This window comes from Oryctolagus cuniculus, chromosome 7 (assembly GCF_051225735.1).
Source record: "Oryctolagus cuniculus isolate XC-2025 breed Fujian yellow rabbit chromosome 7, ASM5122573v1, whole genome shotgun sequence".
Classification (NCBI taxonomy): domain Eukaryota; kingdom Metazoa; phylum Chordata; class Mammalia; order Lagomorpha; family Leporidae; genus Oryctolagus; species Oryctolagus cuniculus.
The window spans coordinates 32,232,594-32,246,253 of record NC_142873.1 but is presented as its reverse complement, the minus strand read 5'-3'; the positions used below and the strand labels follow the sequence as shown (position 1 = coordinate 32,246,253).

The 13,660-nt window shown below is 44.9% G+C and overlaps 1 protein-coding gene across 7 annotated transcripts in view; it reads right to left on the bottom strand.

The window, feature by feature from the left end:
- Positions 1-13,660, bottom strand: part of ILDR2 (immunoglobulin like domain containing receptor 2) — a 66,432-nt gene that overhangs the window by 41,049 nt on the left and 11,723 nt on the right. For all 7 annotated transcript variants that reach the window (XM_051858412.3, XM_051858414.3, XM_089299642.1 and 4 more), the window contains exons 2-3: positions 5,915-6,247; positions 4,930-5,049 (exon numbers count right to left, since the gene is read on the bottom strand). In XM_051858412.3, coding sequence (XP_051714372.1) covers positions 4,930-5,049; positions 5,915-6,247 — 453 coding nt within the window. The remainder of the gene's footprint in view (positions 1-4,929; positions 5,050-5,914; positions 6,248-13,660) is intronic.

The window sequence follows — 13,660 nt, the reverse complement described above, 5'->3', positions numbered from 1 at the left end:
GCCACAATGCTGGCCCCAAGACTTTGGTTCTTGAGTGGGAAAATGAAAGGACAAAAAGTCCCAGTTGAGTTAGTTCTCCCTGATTATGGAGCCCTAAAGATACTGCCCAGGAATTCCTGCTACAGAGTATCTCTGTCCAAACCATTTTCTTCACAGGCACTTACAAAGTGATAGCAGGATCCACTGCCTGATCTGTGCCCCAGAAAGCCCCATAAAACTCCCCTTCCTCTCCATGCAGCTGGGAGCAAAGGTCTCGGACATGCAGAGTCAAACAATGGAGATGCCTAGAGTCCTATCCCACCGCCTTCCAGCCCACGTCTGATTACAAGTCACTGAGATCTGGAGGCTGTCTATACAAAAGCTAGCAACTGTTACCCTAATATACTAGCCTTTTCTGAGACTGATTTTCTAGTCTGCCTTTCAGGTAATTTTTAAAAGATGTCTTTATTAATTTTAATGTCAGAGCTACAGGAAGAGAGAGAGACAGAGAGAGACACAGAGAGAGAAACAATCTTTCATCCACTGATTCACTCCCCAGATGGCTTCAACAACCAGGGCTGGGCCAGGTCAAAACTAGGAGCCAGGGGCTTCCCCTGGGTCTCCCACATGGGTAACAGGGGCCCAAGCACTTGGCCATTTTCTGCTGCTTTCCCCAGCCCACAAGCAGGGAGCTGGATCAGAAGTGGAGCAGTCAGGACATGAACCAGTAGCCAAATCCATATGGGATGCCGACTTTGCAGGCGGCGGCTCTACCTGCTACACAATCCCTTCCTTTCAGTCTTAATATCCTTCCATGGAATTCCTTTTCTGCTTAACTGAACCAGAGCCAATTTCTGTTGATTTCAATCATAGTCCCTGATGAACCAAATAAAAAGTATGACCAATGATCTTAAAGCATTTTATCTCAATTAAGATTGTATAGATGTTCCTTGTGTGACACCTTAAACTCAACAAATACTCACTATTGACTAATATTTAAGAGGCACAAAAGATGAGTTACAGAGCTGGTCCATTTATCATTTTTTAAAAAATTCACCAAAGCTTCTTTACTGCAGACACTCTGCTAGGCATTGCAGATATAACAATGATGGAAATTGGTCCTTGCCTCTGAAGAGTCACGGTCCAGTGCAATTAACCTTCCAAGTCTGTGTGGGAAATCAAGTGCACACGCAGCGGCAAAATGTGACCACTGGAAGCAAGAGTGGAATCTAAGCCAATAGTCTCAGTTCTTGGCCCTGTTTACCTTCTAACATCTGCCTGGGTGACGCGTGTGTCCTCTCACAGCTGTGCCCATCACTCATCACTCAAATCTATCATCTCTCACCTTCACTTCTCTGCTGAGCTGCAGACCTACATTTCTAATAATCGACAAGACGCCTTCACCTTGGTGGTCCGCGGGCATATCACTTTCAACATGTCCAAAAACCAGTTTCATTCTCCTGCCTCCCCAACCTGTGTTTCCACCTGCGTCCACTTTCTTAGTTGCTGGGTTGGCTGGCTACCCAGCTAGTTAGAAATCATGGGGTCCTATTTGATGCATTCTTTTCTCTCATTTTCTTTTATGCATTAGCCACCAAGATCCTTTGCTTTCATCTCAGAAATGTTCTCCATTTTCTCTTCCCAATTCTCTACTCTGGTTCACAATCTCACATTTCTCCTCTATGCTCTGCAGCAGCCCCATAGCCAATCCCTCTGCTCGAATTCTCTCTTCAATGCAGCATCTACTCTGCTGCTAATTATTGTTTTGACTCTGAGATCTAATCTTACTCCTCCGTTGGTGCAAAACAGACCCCTGGTGTAAGGGGCTTTGCAATCTTGCCTCCTCAACTTTTTCATCCTCACCTTTGTTAGTATAATGAGGAAATTAAAGTCTTCGTAACTTTGCCTCTGATGTATCTCTTTAACTCATCTTTCTTTACTAATTTATCATCTGACATTCCAACTACTTCTCTGTTCCTCATTTTCTGGTCATCTCGAAGAAAAGGTGATGTAGTTGATTTCTCCAAGACACCACCAGTCGTTTCTTCTCTCTGGTAAGTTTAGTTCTATTATCCCTGGCCCACTGCAAAAGCCCAGCTTGTTCCCTGTGGCTTCCCTGTGAGCGAGCATCACCCTGTATATTCTGGTAAACTATCCATACCCCTGCTTATCTCGGTGATGAAGACTGAGCTCCTGGGGGAGGGGTCCCTATGCTTATTCACCAAGCTGGTCACATCACTCATCACTTCATCACCTCCTTTTTAATGCCCAAATTTTAGGGCTGAAATAAAAGTCAAAAGTAACATAGTCGAATACCTTTTCCTCTGCACAAATCCCTGACAGGTAGTAAGTCTGGTTAGAAACTTTCTACTCTGTTGAGTAGAAACACAGAACTCACTACTCCCAGAAACATTCATTGCAGCTTCAGATATCCCCAGTTGTTAGCAGTTCTTCTTTACACTGGGACTCTAGGCCTCCCCTTGTAACTCATACTCTGGGTTCACTTTAACACAGTCACAGTGTGTTTCCTGTCCTTCTTCTACACAGTAGCATTTCAAATGTTTGCAGACACTTCCCCTGCTGCCTGCTTCAAGTCTTCTTTCAGCAGACCAAATCTTCCAATCATTGCTCACACAAAATGCAATGCCTAAACCAGTGGCTCATGGATATTGCAATTAGCAAACCATGAACCCAGTTTTCTTCCCACTGAGGTTCTCATCTCCTCGGGGGTTGACCTCAGAAATCAGGTGACTCCTGGTCTCACACGAAAAAGAATACCTAACAAATAGGTCTTCAGGCTATAACGATCAAACAATTAGAATTTTCAAAACTGTGACAGCATTTTGAAAAATCATATATATAAAGGGGCATTAAAGCAAAGAAGACTCTGAATTTTGCATTTGGGAATTAAATATAGTACTTTACACAGCCAGAAATGTTTCATAGGTTTCAAACTAATCCCTTTAAGTAAGTCACACAAGCGGCGCTGCCCTAAAAACTTCCCATGACAAAATTATCACGCTTTGAACATTTCCAACGAATGTGGAACATGGCAGAATTACGATTCTCCTCCCCAAGAACCCTAACATGTCCCTACTTACCTCTATATATGCTGCTTCTGCTGCAATGCACTTGTTCTAACAAGATTTACTATCCAGTAGTTAGAAAGGTTAAAGAGGGTTCCATCTCAAATAAAAATAACTGTTATAAAGGCACAGACAATATGGTGCTTTATGGAGTGCTGTGGGGTTTGACCTGCAACCTCTCCAGTTTTCCTCGAGCCTTCTTTTTAGAACAACACTGATTGGTGTCCTTCCTCTTTTCTTCCCATCCCTGCTGACCACTGTCATCCAAGGCTTTCTTCCACCCATCTCTCAGCTGCTGGCCCCTTTTTGTCTGGAGAACAGCATCCTCACCCAAGCTGCTCTGCACATTCTGACCTAAAGGAATGCTCTTCACATACTTCGGCACACCCTCAGATGACAAAGCTCTCACCCCATTCATCTCCCCACGTCTGCAGAACAACTGGGACCAAATTACAGAAAGTAGTTTTCACCTGGCCTCCTTTTCCTGCGCAGGCAATTACTTCTCTGCAAATGGCTGCCCTGGCCAAATAACTGTGTTCACAATTAGCTAACTGCAGGCTCAATGAACCACTTGTTCCTTCAAACTTGGCTACTGGAGTTGTGTGATTAAGCAAAAATGTATCTCTTTATTCCCTTGTGATTTACAGAGTCACAGCATAGCCCAAATCAGATCACCCTGTGTCCTTTTACAATGTCAGTATCAGCCTTTTATTCTTCATTTCCTTTTGAATATCTGTCATATTTCCATTCTTTCTCTCAGTTACATTTTATATACGGACCCAAAATTATGGTTAAATCAAGTCATCCTTTGACTAAGGTAGACCATTGTTTGCATAATACAATTTTAAAATAGAACACCTAAGGTATCAGAATAATTGCTTTGCCAAAATCACACATTCATGAATCAAGACTAAAACTAAACATTCTACATAAATGCCACTTTCTCCTGGGGATTGAGTTTCCTACACAGGGTGACAGCCAACCTTCACGTTCATTTGCCTTTGAACAGGAATACTTTGACATATTCCTCCAAATTGCTATCATCTGGTTCCTTGGATGCCACAAAAAAAAAAATAAATAAATAAATAATTCCTTGCCAACAATGGCCTCAGGTATATATCCTGAACTAGCTTTTCTACTACACCCAATCCAGTTTATTTTCTTACTTTCTATATATTTTAACTGTCATATTCTACCAATATGTACACAACACAAAACGTGCCCAATTTTCAGTTTCATCCAATGAAGTCAGCTCCCGCTGCCATGGCTCCAAACCACAGTAGAAGAAAAGTGGCCAAAAGGAATGACTTTTCATTTACGAAGAAATCAATATTAATAACAATTAGATATATTTGCTTTGGGAGTAGTTCAGACACTTTTAGGTTTGAGAAATTTGCCACTAGCAGGTCTCCCACACAGCTCTTTTCATCGGGTACCTTTTAACGCTGCTCTCCAGTTCACAGCTACTGTGCCTTAGAGTTGTCTTAAGGGGACGTAGCTGAGTAGCAGAAAGATTCCTAAGGTTCCCCCAAGATCCTGGCACACTAGCGAATTCTTCTCCCCTGCTTCAGTGCTCTCTGCATTTGCTTCCACAATTAGTACATAAAAAGATAAGCAAACACTTACAGGAGAAGTCAGGGCTGAAGGTGCAAGTGGAAAGGCGGAGGGAAGAATGAAAGGTAAGGCGACATCAGGGAAAACGGGAAAGAGGGGGCCTCCACCTTCAGCAAAGCAGACCTCCTACCAAAGAACGCAGCTTTGTTCAGGCACAGAAGATAAAGGCAGGGGGTGCACAGGCAGAGTGAGAGCGGGGACACATCGCAAACGGTCTAGGGTGCGAATGTGGCCCCAGGTTCCCGCTTACCCAGCACCAGCAGCTCCACGGAGTCCTCGTTCTTGCCCTCCAGGTCGTCGGGCGTGGTGATGATGCAGTAATAGAGCCCGCTGTCTCCCCACAGGAGTTTGCCAATTTGGAGATCTGCATCTGTGATGGCAGAAAAGAAGGACCCTGTCCTAAAACTCTGTCCTCTCCAAGAAAAACACTGAGCAGTGGGGGTTGGGGAAGGAGAGGGGTTCCCAGTGGGGCGTCTGTATTGTTCTATTTCCTTACCTGAATGGCAGTTGGAAAACTGCTTTATTTGAAAACAACAGACCAATGCCACAAACTGGCACCCTAAGGTTAGAAAATGGGAGCACAGCCAAAGCCAGGCGAATTCTAGTCGAGTTTCCGGAGTAGAGGTGATGGCTTTGAACTGAGCCTGCAGGGACCCCAAGAGCCAGATAAACTCCAGAACTATTCTGGTCTCCGAGAAATAAGCTAACTTCACAAGAGTTCTTCAAAATTCAAGTAATCAAATAGGTCATATCAGACTCCTGGGACCCGTTCCTACCTGAGATGGAGGCGGCAGGAGAACAGGTGAGACTGTTAGAAAGTCACCTGGGGTTCGGGCTGTAGCATCCCTGGCTCTACAATTTGCATGATGGACCCCTGCTCCCAGCACACGGACTTCTTCAGGAAGCCTGCTTTCTGTGTTTGGGAAAGGCAAGGTGTAGGGCGACGTGTGAAGTTCTTATGCTGGAATCCATTCCGATTCGGGTCTGAAAACCAGCTCCTGAGACTCGAGATCAAGCTCTGGGGAGACTGTTCCAAAACTCATTTCTGTATCACTAGGTCTACACTCTGCACCTTGCCACTCCGTTAAAGCATCGTGCCAGGTCTCTTGATGCTCCTGTCTCCCATTAAACCACATTTTAGCAACATGGAAGGGTTAGAGGCTGACATCCCCTGTGTCAGAGGGGAATAAACCAAGTCCCCTCCCATTCCCTGGTTCAGGACAGGGCACCATTACCGTGGACGATGGTGATCTCCCGGCCTCTGTAGAAATCTCCCAGGGTGACAGTGGAGCCCTGTTTTGAGGCTACCACTCGAACAGTCCTCCTGCTGTCTAAACAGTCCAAGTAAGGGTCCCATTCCAGGTTTCTCTTGCTGAGGGACTGGATCCGGGTAGTGGACATGCCCAAGGATTCCCCCATACGATCTTGGCAGTAGGACTTGAACTTCCACTGCACGACTGCAGGCTGATGGGAAGAGGTGGAGAAGTGGCAGCGAAGCACTGTGGGCTGGAAGAGCATGGCCACCTTCTTCTTGTCGGGCACCGTGACCTGCAGGCCTCCAACCATGGCTGCAAAAGAAAATGGACCTGTCCAAAGGGTACCCATAGGTCGAGCCTCACCTCCCGCCACACCATCACGCTTCCCATCCCTCGCATCCCTAAACCTGTGCCATCTCCCTCTCTCCCTCACCCCGCCATTTTCTCCACTACAATCAATATCCACCTGCCCTCACCCTCTCTATCCAGTCTCTGAGTCACGGTGTTCTTTGATTTCTTAGCATCTTTAATATTTCTTCTGTCCTGATTAACTCTACCACCATTGTTTTCGTTTAGGCCCTATCCATTTCTTGCTTATCATATTTCTAATTCCTTGTCTGCTCTTCCTGTCTCCGGTATGTTAACATCCAGTTCATTTTCCCTTCATAGTTAAATCTTTCTAAATCTGATTGTTATGATTCTCTTAAACCCTTCACTCATCCTCCGTGGCCTCCAGGATAACACCCAAGGTTCTTGGTCAGGCACCCTCATCTAGTTCCCCTTCCTCTTCAGCCACACCGACCTGAATCATCTCTGAGCACCAAGGATAGCAAACAACTCATTTTCTCCAGGTGCAACACGCAATTCCACACTTCCAAGTCTTTGCACCTGGAGGTTCCCTAAATCCGGAATGCTTTTTCTCGCACTTTTTTCTTTGGGAACGCATCTTTCAAAACCTAGTTCAAAGGCTTTCAGTAAAGTCTTTTCTGACCAATCAGGTCAATGCTTCCTTGTTTGTGCCATCAGTATACCCAGAATTCTCTTTTATACATTTACTATAAGAATTTCTCAACTGTTTATTTTCATATCCGGCACCCGTGTCAAACTTGTCAGGACAGGACTGTGTTTTATTTTGCCAACCTGCCTTAAGAAACTCATAGGTTCTCAACAAATATTTGCTAAATAATGACAATGAAGCCAGAAAGTAGGACTTCATGGGGGAAGTGACTTCCCCTCCAGCTGGTGACCATGCAAGGGTGACAGAGATGAAGGGAGAAAGAAGTCTTTGCAAGAAATGGAGGATTTCAGATCAAAAGAAGTAGACTAAGTTCAAAAGCTTTGAAGGGTAATCAAAAGAATAAAAAAAAAAAAAAAAGTAGATGAGAAGTAAAGATCCCAACCCCAGGCTTGGTGGCCAAGAATATAGAATTTTCATGAATGAGAGATCAGGGCAAAGGGCCTATCTGAACTTAACAGTACGATCCAGAAATGCCAAACACAGAGGACATAACTTCCTCACTTGAAAATGAGAACCAAGAGTTTCTAGCATGCTCTTAGAAGCAGAAATAGAATTATAATCAGAGGCATAAAAAGGGAATATAAAGATATGATAAAGAGATTGTGAATGGAATCCAGGACCCACTGAGTCAGCTTCCGGGAGCTCGGGGCAGAGTTTCGCACTGGCACAGTGTGAAATGTGAGACACAGTGATTCTCACTGTTCTCGCTCCTATTTTGTGAATGTGAGACAGGGAAGCACTACTTTCCTTGGGGCGCTTCCTGTCCTGTATTAGTGGCAATGTTCACAGTGATTAAGGCAAAACAAACTCATGCTCATAGCTCAAGTGTACGCTCACTTATCAAGATGTCTCCTCACTGAATTACCCCTAGGGTCAGATACCATATTTGTACCCATGTCTTCTGATGCCCACACCCATGCCTCTCTTCAGTGAAAGGCACCATGAAAAACTAGGTCCTGATACCCAATAGGAAAAAAGAGCTTTTGCATTCGGAGGAGTTTGAAGTGAACGTAACAGAGTATTTGAGATTTATCAAATCTCAAAGTGTTTGGGATCCACTATGTGCTCAACAGCTACCTACGGATAAATAAAGGAATGAAGGAGCAAGTAGGTGACTTTTAATATGAAATTTTCTAGGACTTTGCAAAGAAAACTTATTAAGTGAGTCACAGATAGCATGGGATAGTAAAACAGTAGTGGTATCAGGCAGGCAGGGCTTTCAATGAAATCTGACCACACAAATATACTAGTGGTGAGGCCTTCATGGAATGTCTTCAGCAATTTGAGACTCCTTTTCCTCACCTTTAAGACAAACATCATAATGCATGCTCCAGGGTCATTACCAAATGTTAGCCCAATAGGTGTCTTCCGAGAGTACACCCAATAGGAAAGCACTGAGACAGCAGTAGGGTTGATCTCAAAGGCTGACCCTCTGCCACATTTCCTGCCTTCCCCTCACCTCCATCCTAAGGGATCTCAATGACAATCCACCACCAGTAGCTGTGATTGTAGTCAGATTATGTGGGTCAGTTCCAGCAAGGGGCAGATAAGTCTGCCCAGAGCTCCCTGAAGAACCCTGGTTCCCATGCTTCTCTTCACCACCCCCAAACATTGATGGGGCTGATTCCATTCTCCCAGATGCACGCAGTCAGATTAGGAAAACACATTTCTCCTGACATTGTATTGCATTCATGTTTTACTTGCAATTCTTCTTTACATCTCAATTTTTCAAGTAAGCGAAGTGGGACAGAGAGGTGACGTGACTTCAGTTAGCGGTGGTTGAGGTGGATAGCCAATCCCAGACACCGTACCAGGACACACTGTGTACCTGACCTAACCACCTTCCTGCTCTGCTCTCTGCTCTGCTCTGCTTGGGAAATCACATTTCCTAGCCTTTCTAGGATAACTAAAACCAGCAAAGGAGGCAGGCGCTATACAAATGTACTGGGTGTTCTAATTTTTTTTTTTTTTTTTTGACAGGCAGAGTGGACAGTGAGAGAGAGAGACAGAGAGAAAGGTCTTCCTTTGCCGTTGGTTCACCCTCCAATGGCCGCCGTGGCCAGCGCGCTGTGACTGGCGCACCACGCTGATCCAATGGCAGGAGCCAGGAGCCAGGTGCTTTTCCTGGTCTCCCATGGGGTGCAGGGCCCAAGCACCTGGGCCATCCTCCACTGCACTCCCTGGCCACAGCAGAGAGCTGGCCTGGAAGAGGGGCAACCGGGACAGAATCCGGTGCCCCAACCGGGACTAGAACCCGGTGTGCTGGCGCCGCAAGGCAGAGGATTAGCCTAGTGAGCCGCGGCGCCGGCCGGTGTTCTAATTTTTTGTTTGGTTGTTTGTTTTAAAGGGAGAGTGAAGTTCAGGGTTTTGTTCATTATATACTAAGAATAACCTCCTTCCCAACTCTGTTAATGAGATTAAACACTGGAGCAAACCATTGGACTTTCTTTACCAATGACTAATAGAAGTTAGTCATTCTCAGCTTCTTCCATGACACACACACACAAACTCATGTTCAAAAGATAAATCATACATTCTCAGAAATGTTTTAAAATATTTACTTGAGGGAGGGAGGGAGGGGAGGAGGAAGGGAGGGGACGAGAGAGAGAGAGAGAGAATGAACCTAACCATAAGTTCAATACCCAAATACCAGCAATGGCAGGGGATGTGCTGAGGCTATAGCTGGAAACATAATCAAGCCTTCCATGTTGGCAGTAGAAACCCAATTACTTGGGACACCACCCATTAGCAGGAAGCTGGAATCAGGAGCTGGAGCAGAGAATTGAACCCAGGTACTCCAATATAGGACTCCAATATAGGACTCCAATATAACCACTTGGCCAAATGCCTATTCTGACATCTGCCTTTTTACAGCATGATACTTAAGGGCATAGATTTTGGAGTCAGTCCTAAATTAGAATCAATGGAGTCAGTCCTAGATTAGAATCAATGCTACACCACTTCTAAGGCACTTGACCTCAGGCAAATTATTCAATTTTTATGCATTTCCACTTCCTCACTAGTAAAACCAGAATAATAGTAACCTCAGTACCTTACTGAGTTGTCTGGGGACTAAATAAACTTTTGGTGTAAGTATTTAGGATAATACCTGACATGCAGTAAGCACCCAACAAATGTACTTGCTGGAGTTGACTTCTATGCTATTATGAACCTACAACTGAGTGGACACAGACATCAAGCTGCAAGGTGCTGAGTGTGAACAGTGAAGAATAGGCAAAATCTGCACAAGATTGCTAGAATGTATCAGTAGGAATTCAACAGTGTCAGTGTATAGGTATGTTCATCACTGCATGTCACTCATGTACCTCCTGGGAGCCAGCAATGGATGGCAACCCTTTGTGTTTACACACTGGCAGAGGCATGCATACATATACAAGCACAATGGGAATCAAATCAGTTCTGGATAGATGGCAAAGACTAGGAACTCCAAGTGAATATCAACTTATTGGACCTTTGAAGACCACGAGAGTGCAAGATTAGAGATAAAGCAAAAAAAAAAAAAAAAAAAAAAAAAAAAATCCTGTTTCCAGCTCTATAGACTTCAACCCGTAAGACAAAAGCTGCCCCATTCCTGTCCTGTCAAACTTACCAGGAATCCCAATCCCACTGAAGATCAGGGTCTAGAATTGCTCTTCTGGCCTCGACTCTGAATCCCAGGAGAGAGCTTAGGTTCCTGATTCTCACCCAGCAGTATGCCTTTCCCTCAGTCTGCGTTTGCCTTACACGGAGACTGTGTTTCTACCTTGGTGCCCTCATTTGCACACTGGGACTGAAACCTTGCCCTGAATGTAGCCTGCTTGTCTCAGGCCCTGATACCTCCCCCTTCTCCTAAGGGTCGGGTATAGTTTCTTATACCCTCACACATGCTTGATCCAAATCTGAAACTGGGAAACTGCTATCCTGCTATCCATACAATGTCACAAAATACTTCTCATGGGACCCCACTCTTACCCACAGTCAGGCCCCTGAGAGATGGTAGCTAACTGGGGGGGGGGGGGGACTAGGACTGCCAGTTTCCTGTGGACACTGAGGGCTGACCTAGCGATGCCCCTCTGGCTCCCTGTTCAAGAGCTCTACTCTGGGGCTAGGTTAATGTCCTGAGCTGCAGTCTTACCTCTTAGGGTTTTCTTCTGTTTGTTCTTTTGCTATTTCACCACTGGCTGGATGCCAAAAACACAGTAGTTCTTACATTGGAGATTACTCAGGCTAGTGAAAATACAAAATGATGGTTTTGAATGCCAGACGAGTGAAATAAAGATTTTTAGGGCAGGCATTTACATTGGTGGTTAAGGCACCCATGGCAACATTGGAGTACCTGGGTTCAATGTTTGGTTCCTTCTCTTGCCTCTGCTGTCCTCTAATGCAGACTCGGGGAGGCAGTGGTGATGGTTCAAGTAACTGGATTCTTGTTACCCGTGTGGGAGACTTGCATAGAGTTTCCAGCTGCTAGGTTCAGCCTGGTTCCAGCTGTTACCAACATTTGAGGGTGAACCAGCAGATGGAAGATTGCTCACTGGCTCTCTCTCTCTCTCTGCCTTTCACATAAATAAATAAATAAATTTTAAGAGTCAAAACTGAAAATAAAAAAATAAAGGTTTTTCAGTCTCTTTGTAGCATCGAGCTGTGCATTTCACATAAGAAATCTTATTCACTCTTGTGGTTACAACTACCAGTTATTTCTGAGACTCTCAACTCCCTTAAAGCCTCAGCTGCATGCTTAACAAGTACTTCAAGTGAAACATGTCTGAATCTCAGTCATCATCTCCTTTTCCCACAACTCTTGCTTATAATCAGCTCTATCCCCAGCTGATATCAAAATTTTTATGAGAGAGAGAGAGAGAGAGAATCCAATGGTTCCATCCTCACTGATACTCTGGTACTCTTGCTAATCTGATACGGAACAAGAGTATCTTAACCAGCAGGCTAAATGCCCCCATCCCTAGCTCTTTTGCTAGGATGCCAACTATCCTGTCTTCCCCAGAAGAGATCTTAGCTTTGATGGTTTTCCTCTATGTTTCTGACCACATTATCACTCCCTGCTTCTAAATATCAGTTGTCAGGCACTTTGTGTCAGAGATTGTATTAAGAACTTACTACAAAATATCTTAATGGATTCTCTCAAAAATCCTATGAAGTAGGCTTGTTACACCTGTTTTAGAGATGAACAAACTCACTCTCAGTGAAACATATGTTCCCTGTCTAACATCTCACCATTAGCGAGTATCAGTTGTGTGTGAACCCAGGCCGACTGTCTCCAAAGCTCTCAACCATCACTTCACACGGGGCATCGTTACCACCTTTTAGAACTGCCTCGCAAGTGGTCTTCTCACTTGCAGCCCAATGCACTCTCCATGTTCTTTCTAGAGTTTTGAAAAACACATCCAATCACGTCTGTTCCAGGCTTTAAGGCCTCATTAACTCCCCCTCTAGTGTAAAATCCAGATGCCTTGATGTGGTGCACAGGGCCTTGTCTGTGACTTGGCCCCTGCATGTTCTAGTCCTACTCAAGTGTTTCCACTCCTTGATAATAAGTTTCTTATTCCCTCCACCTGGGGAAGTATCAGGACATGCAACTGAGGGAGTCCAATTCAGAGAGAGAGAGAAGCACTGTTTGAGTTATTACACTTAAAGGGACGGGCACCGGTGGCACTACAGGCAGCCTGGGACTCAGAGGAAGGCACTGACAACCCCTTAAGGATCTTGAGTTCCAAAGTTCCTGTAAAGAAATGGACAGAGGTACAGAAAGAATCTGTGTTTTTTTCCTATAAACAAAGGCAGGTATTCCAGAAAATTGGAGAGAGGTAGCTTAGAAAAGAGAGATAATGACAGAAAGAATGAAGCAAAGTGAGGGATTATACAGAGCTAATTAGATCTCCTAAATAAATCCCAGGAAGAAAAAGGGTTCCTGACTCAAAGGAGCCCCTGGAGGCAACTGAAGACCATAGGTGGCTTGCTCTACTTGCAGAGGAGGGAGTCATCATCCTTAGACCCCAGACTCTTCTTTCAAATTTTTGTGTGCCCTGACCCCCACGAAATTCACCCGTGATGTTCTAATTCTAGTTCAACCAAAGTTTATTTTAAAACACTATGCTAGGGTGTTGGCGTTGTGGCACAGTGGGTTAAGCCACCACATGCCATGCCAACATCCTATATGAGCACTGATTTGAGTCCCGGCTGCTCCTCTTTCATCCCACTCCCTGCTAATGCACCTGGGAAAGCACCAGAAGATGGTCCAAGTGCTTGGGTCCCTGATACCCAAGTGGGAAACCCCACTGGAGTTCCAGACTCCTGGTTTCAGTCTGGCCCAGCCCTGACCATTGTGGCCATTTGAAGAGTGAAGGGGAAATGGAAGACATTCCCCCTTCCCCTCTTTCTCCAAAACTCTACCTTTTAAATAATTAAATAACAAAACTTGGGGGAAAAAAAAAACTATGCTAGGCTCTGATAAGATAGATTTAAAAGATCAGTCATTGGGGTCAGTGCTGTGGTGTAGTGGGTAAAGCCACAAACTGCAGTGCCAGCATCCCATATGGGTGCCAGTTTGAGACCCAGCTGCTCCACTTCCAATTCAGCTCTCTGCTATGGCCTGGGAAAGCAGTGGAAGATGGTCCAAGTGCCTTGGCTCTTGTACTTATGTGGGAGGCCTGGAAGAAGCTCCTGGCTCCTAGCTCCTGGCTTCGGATCAG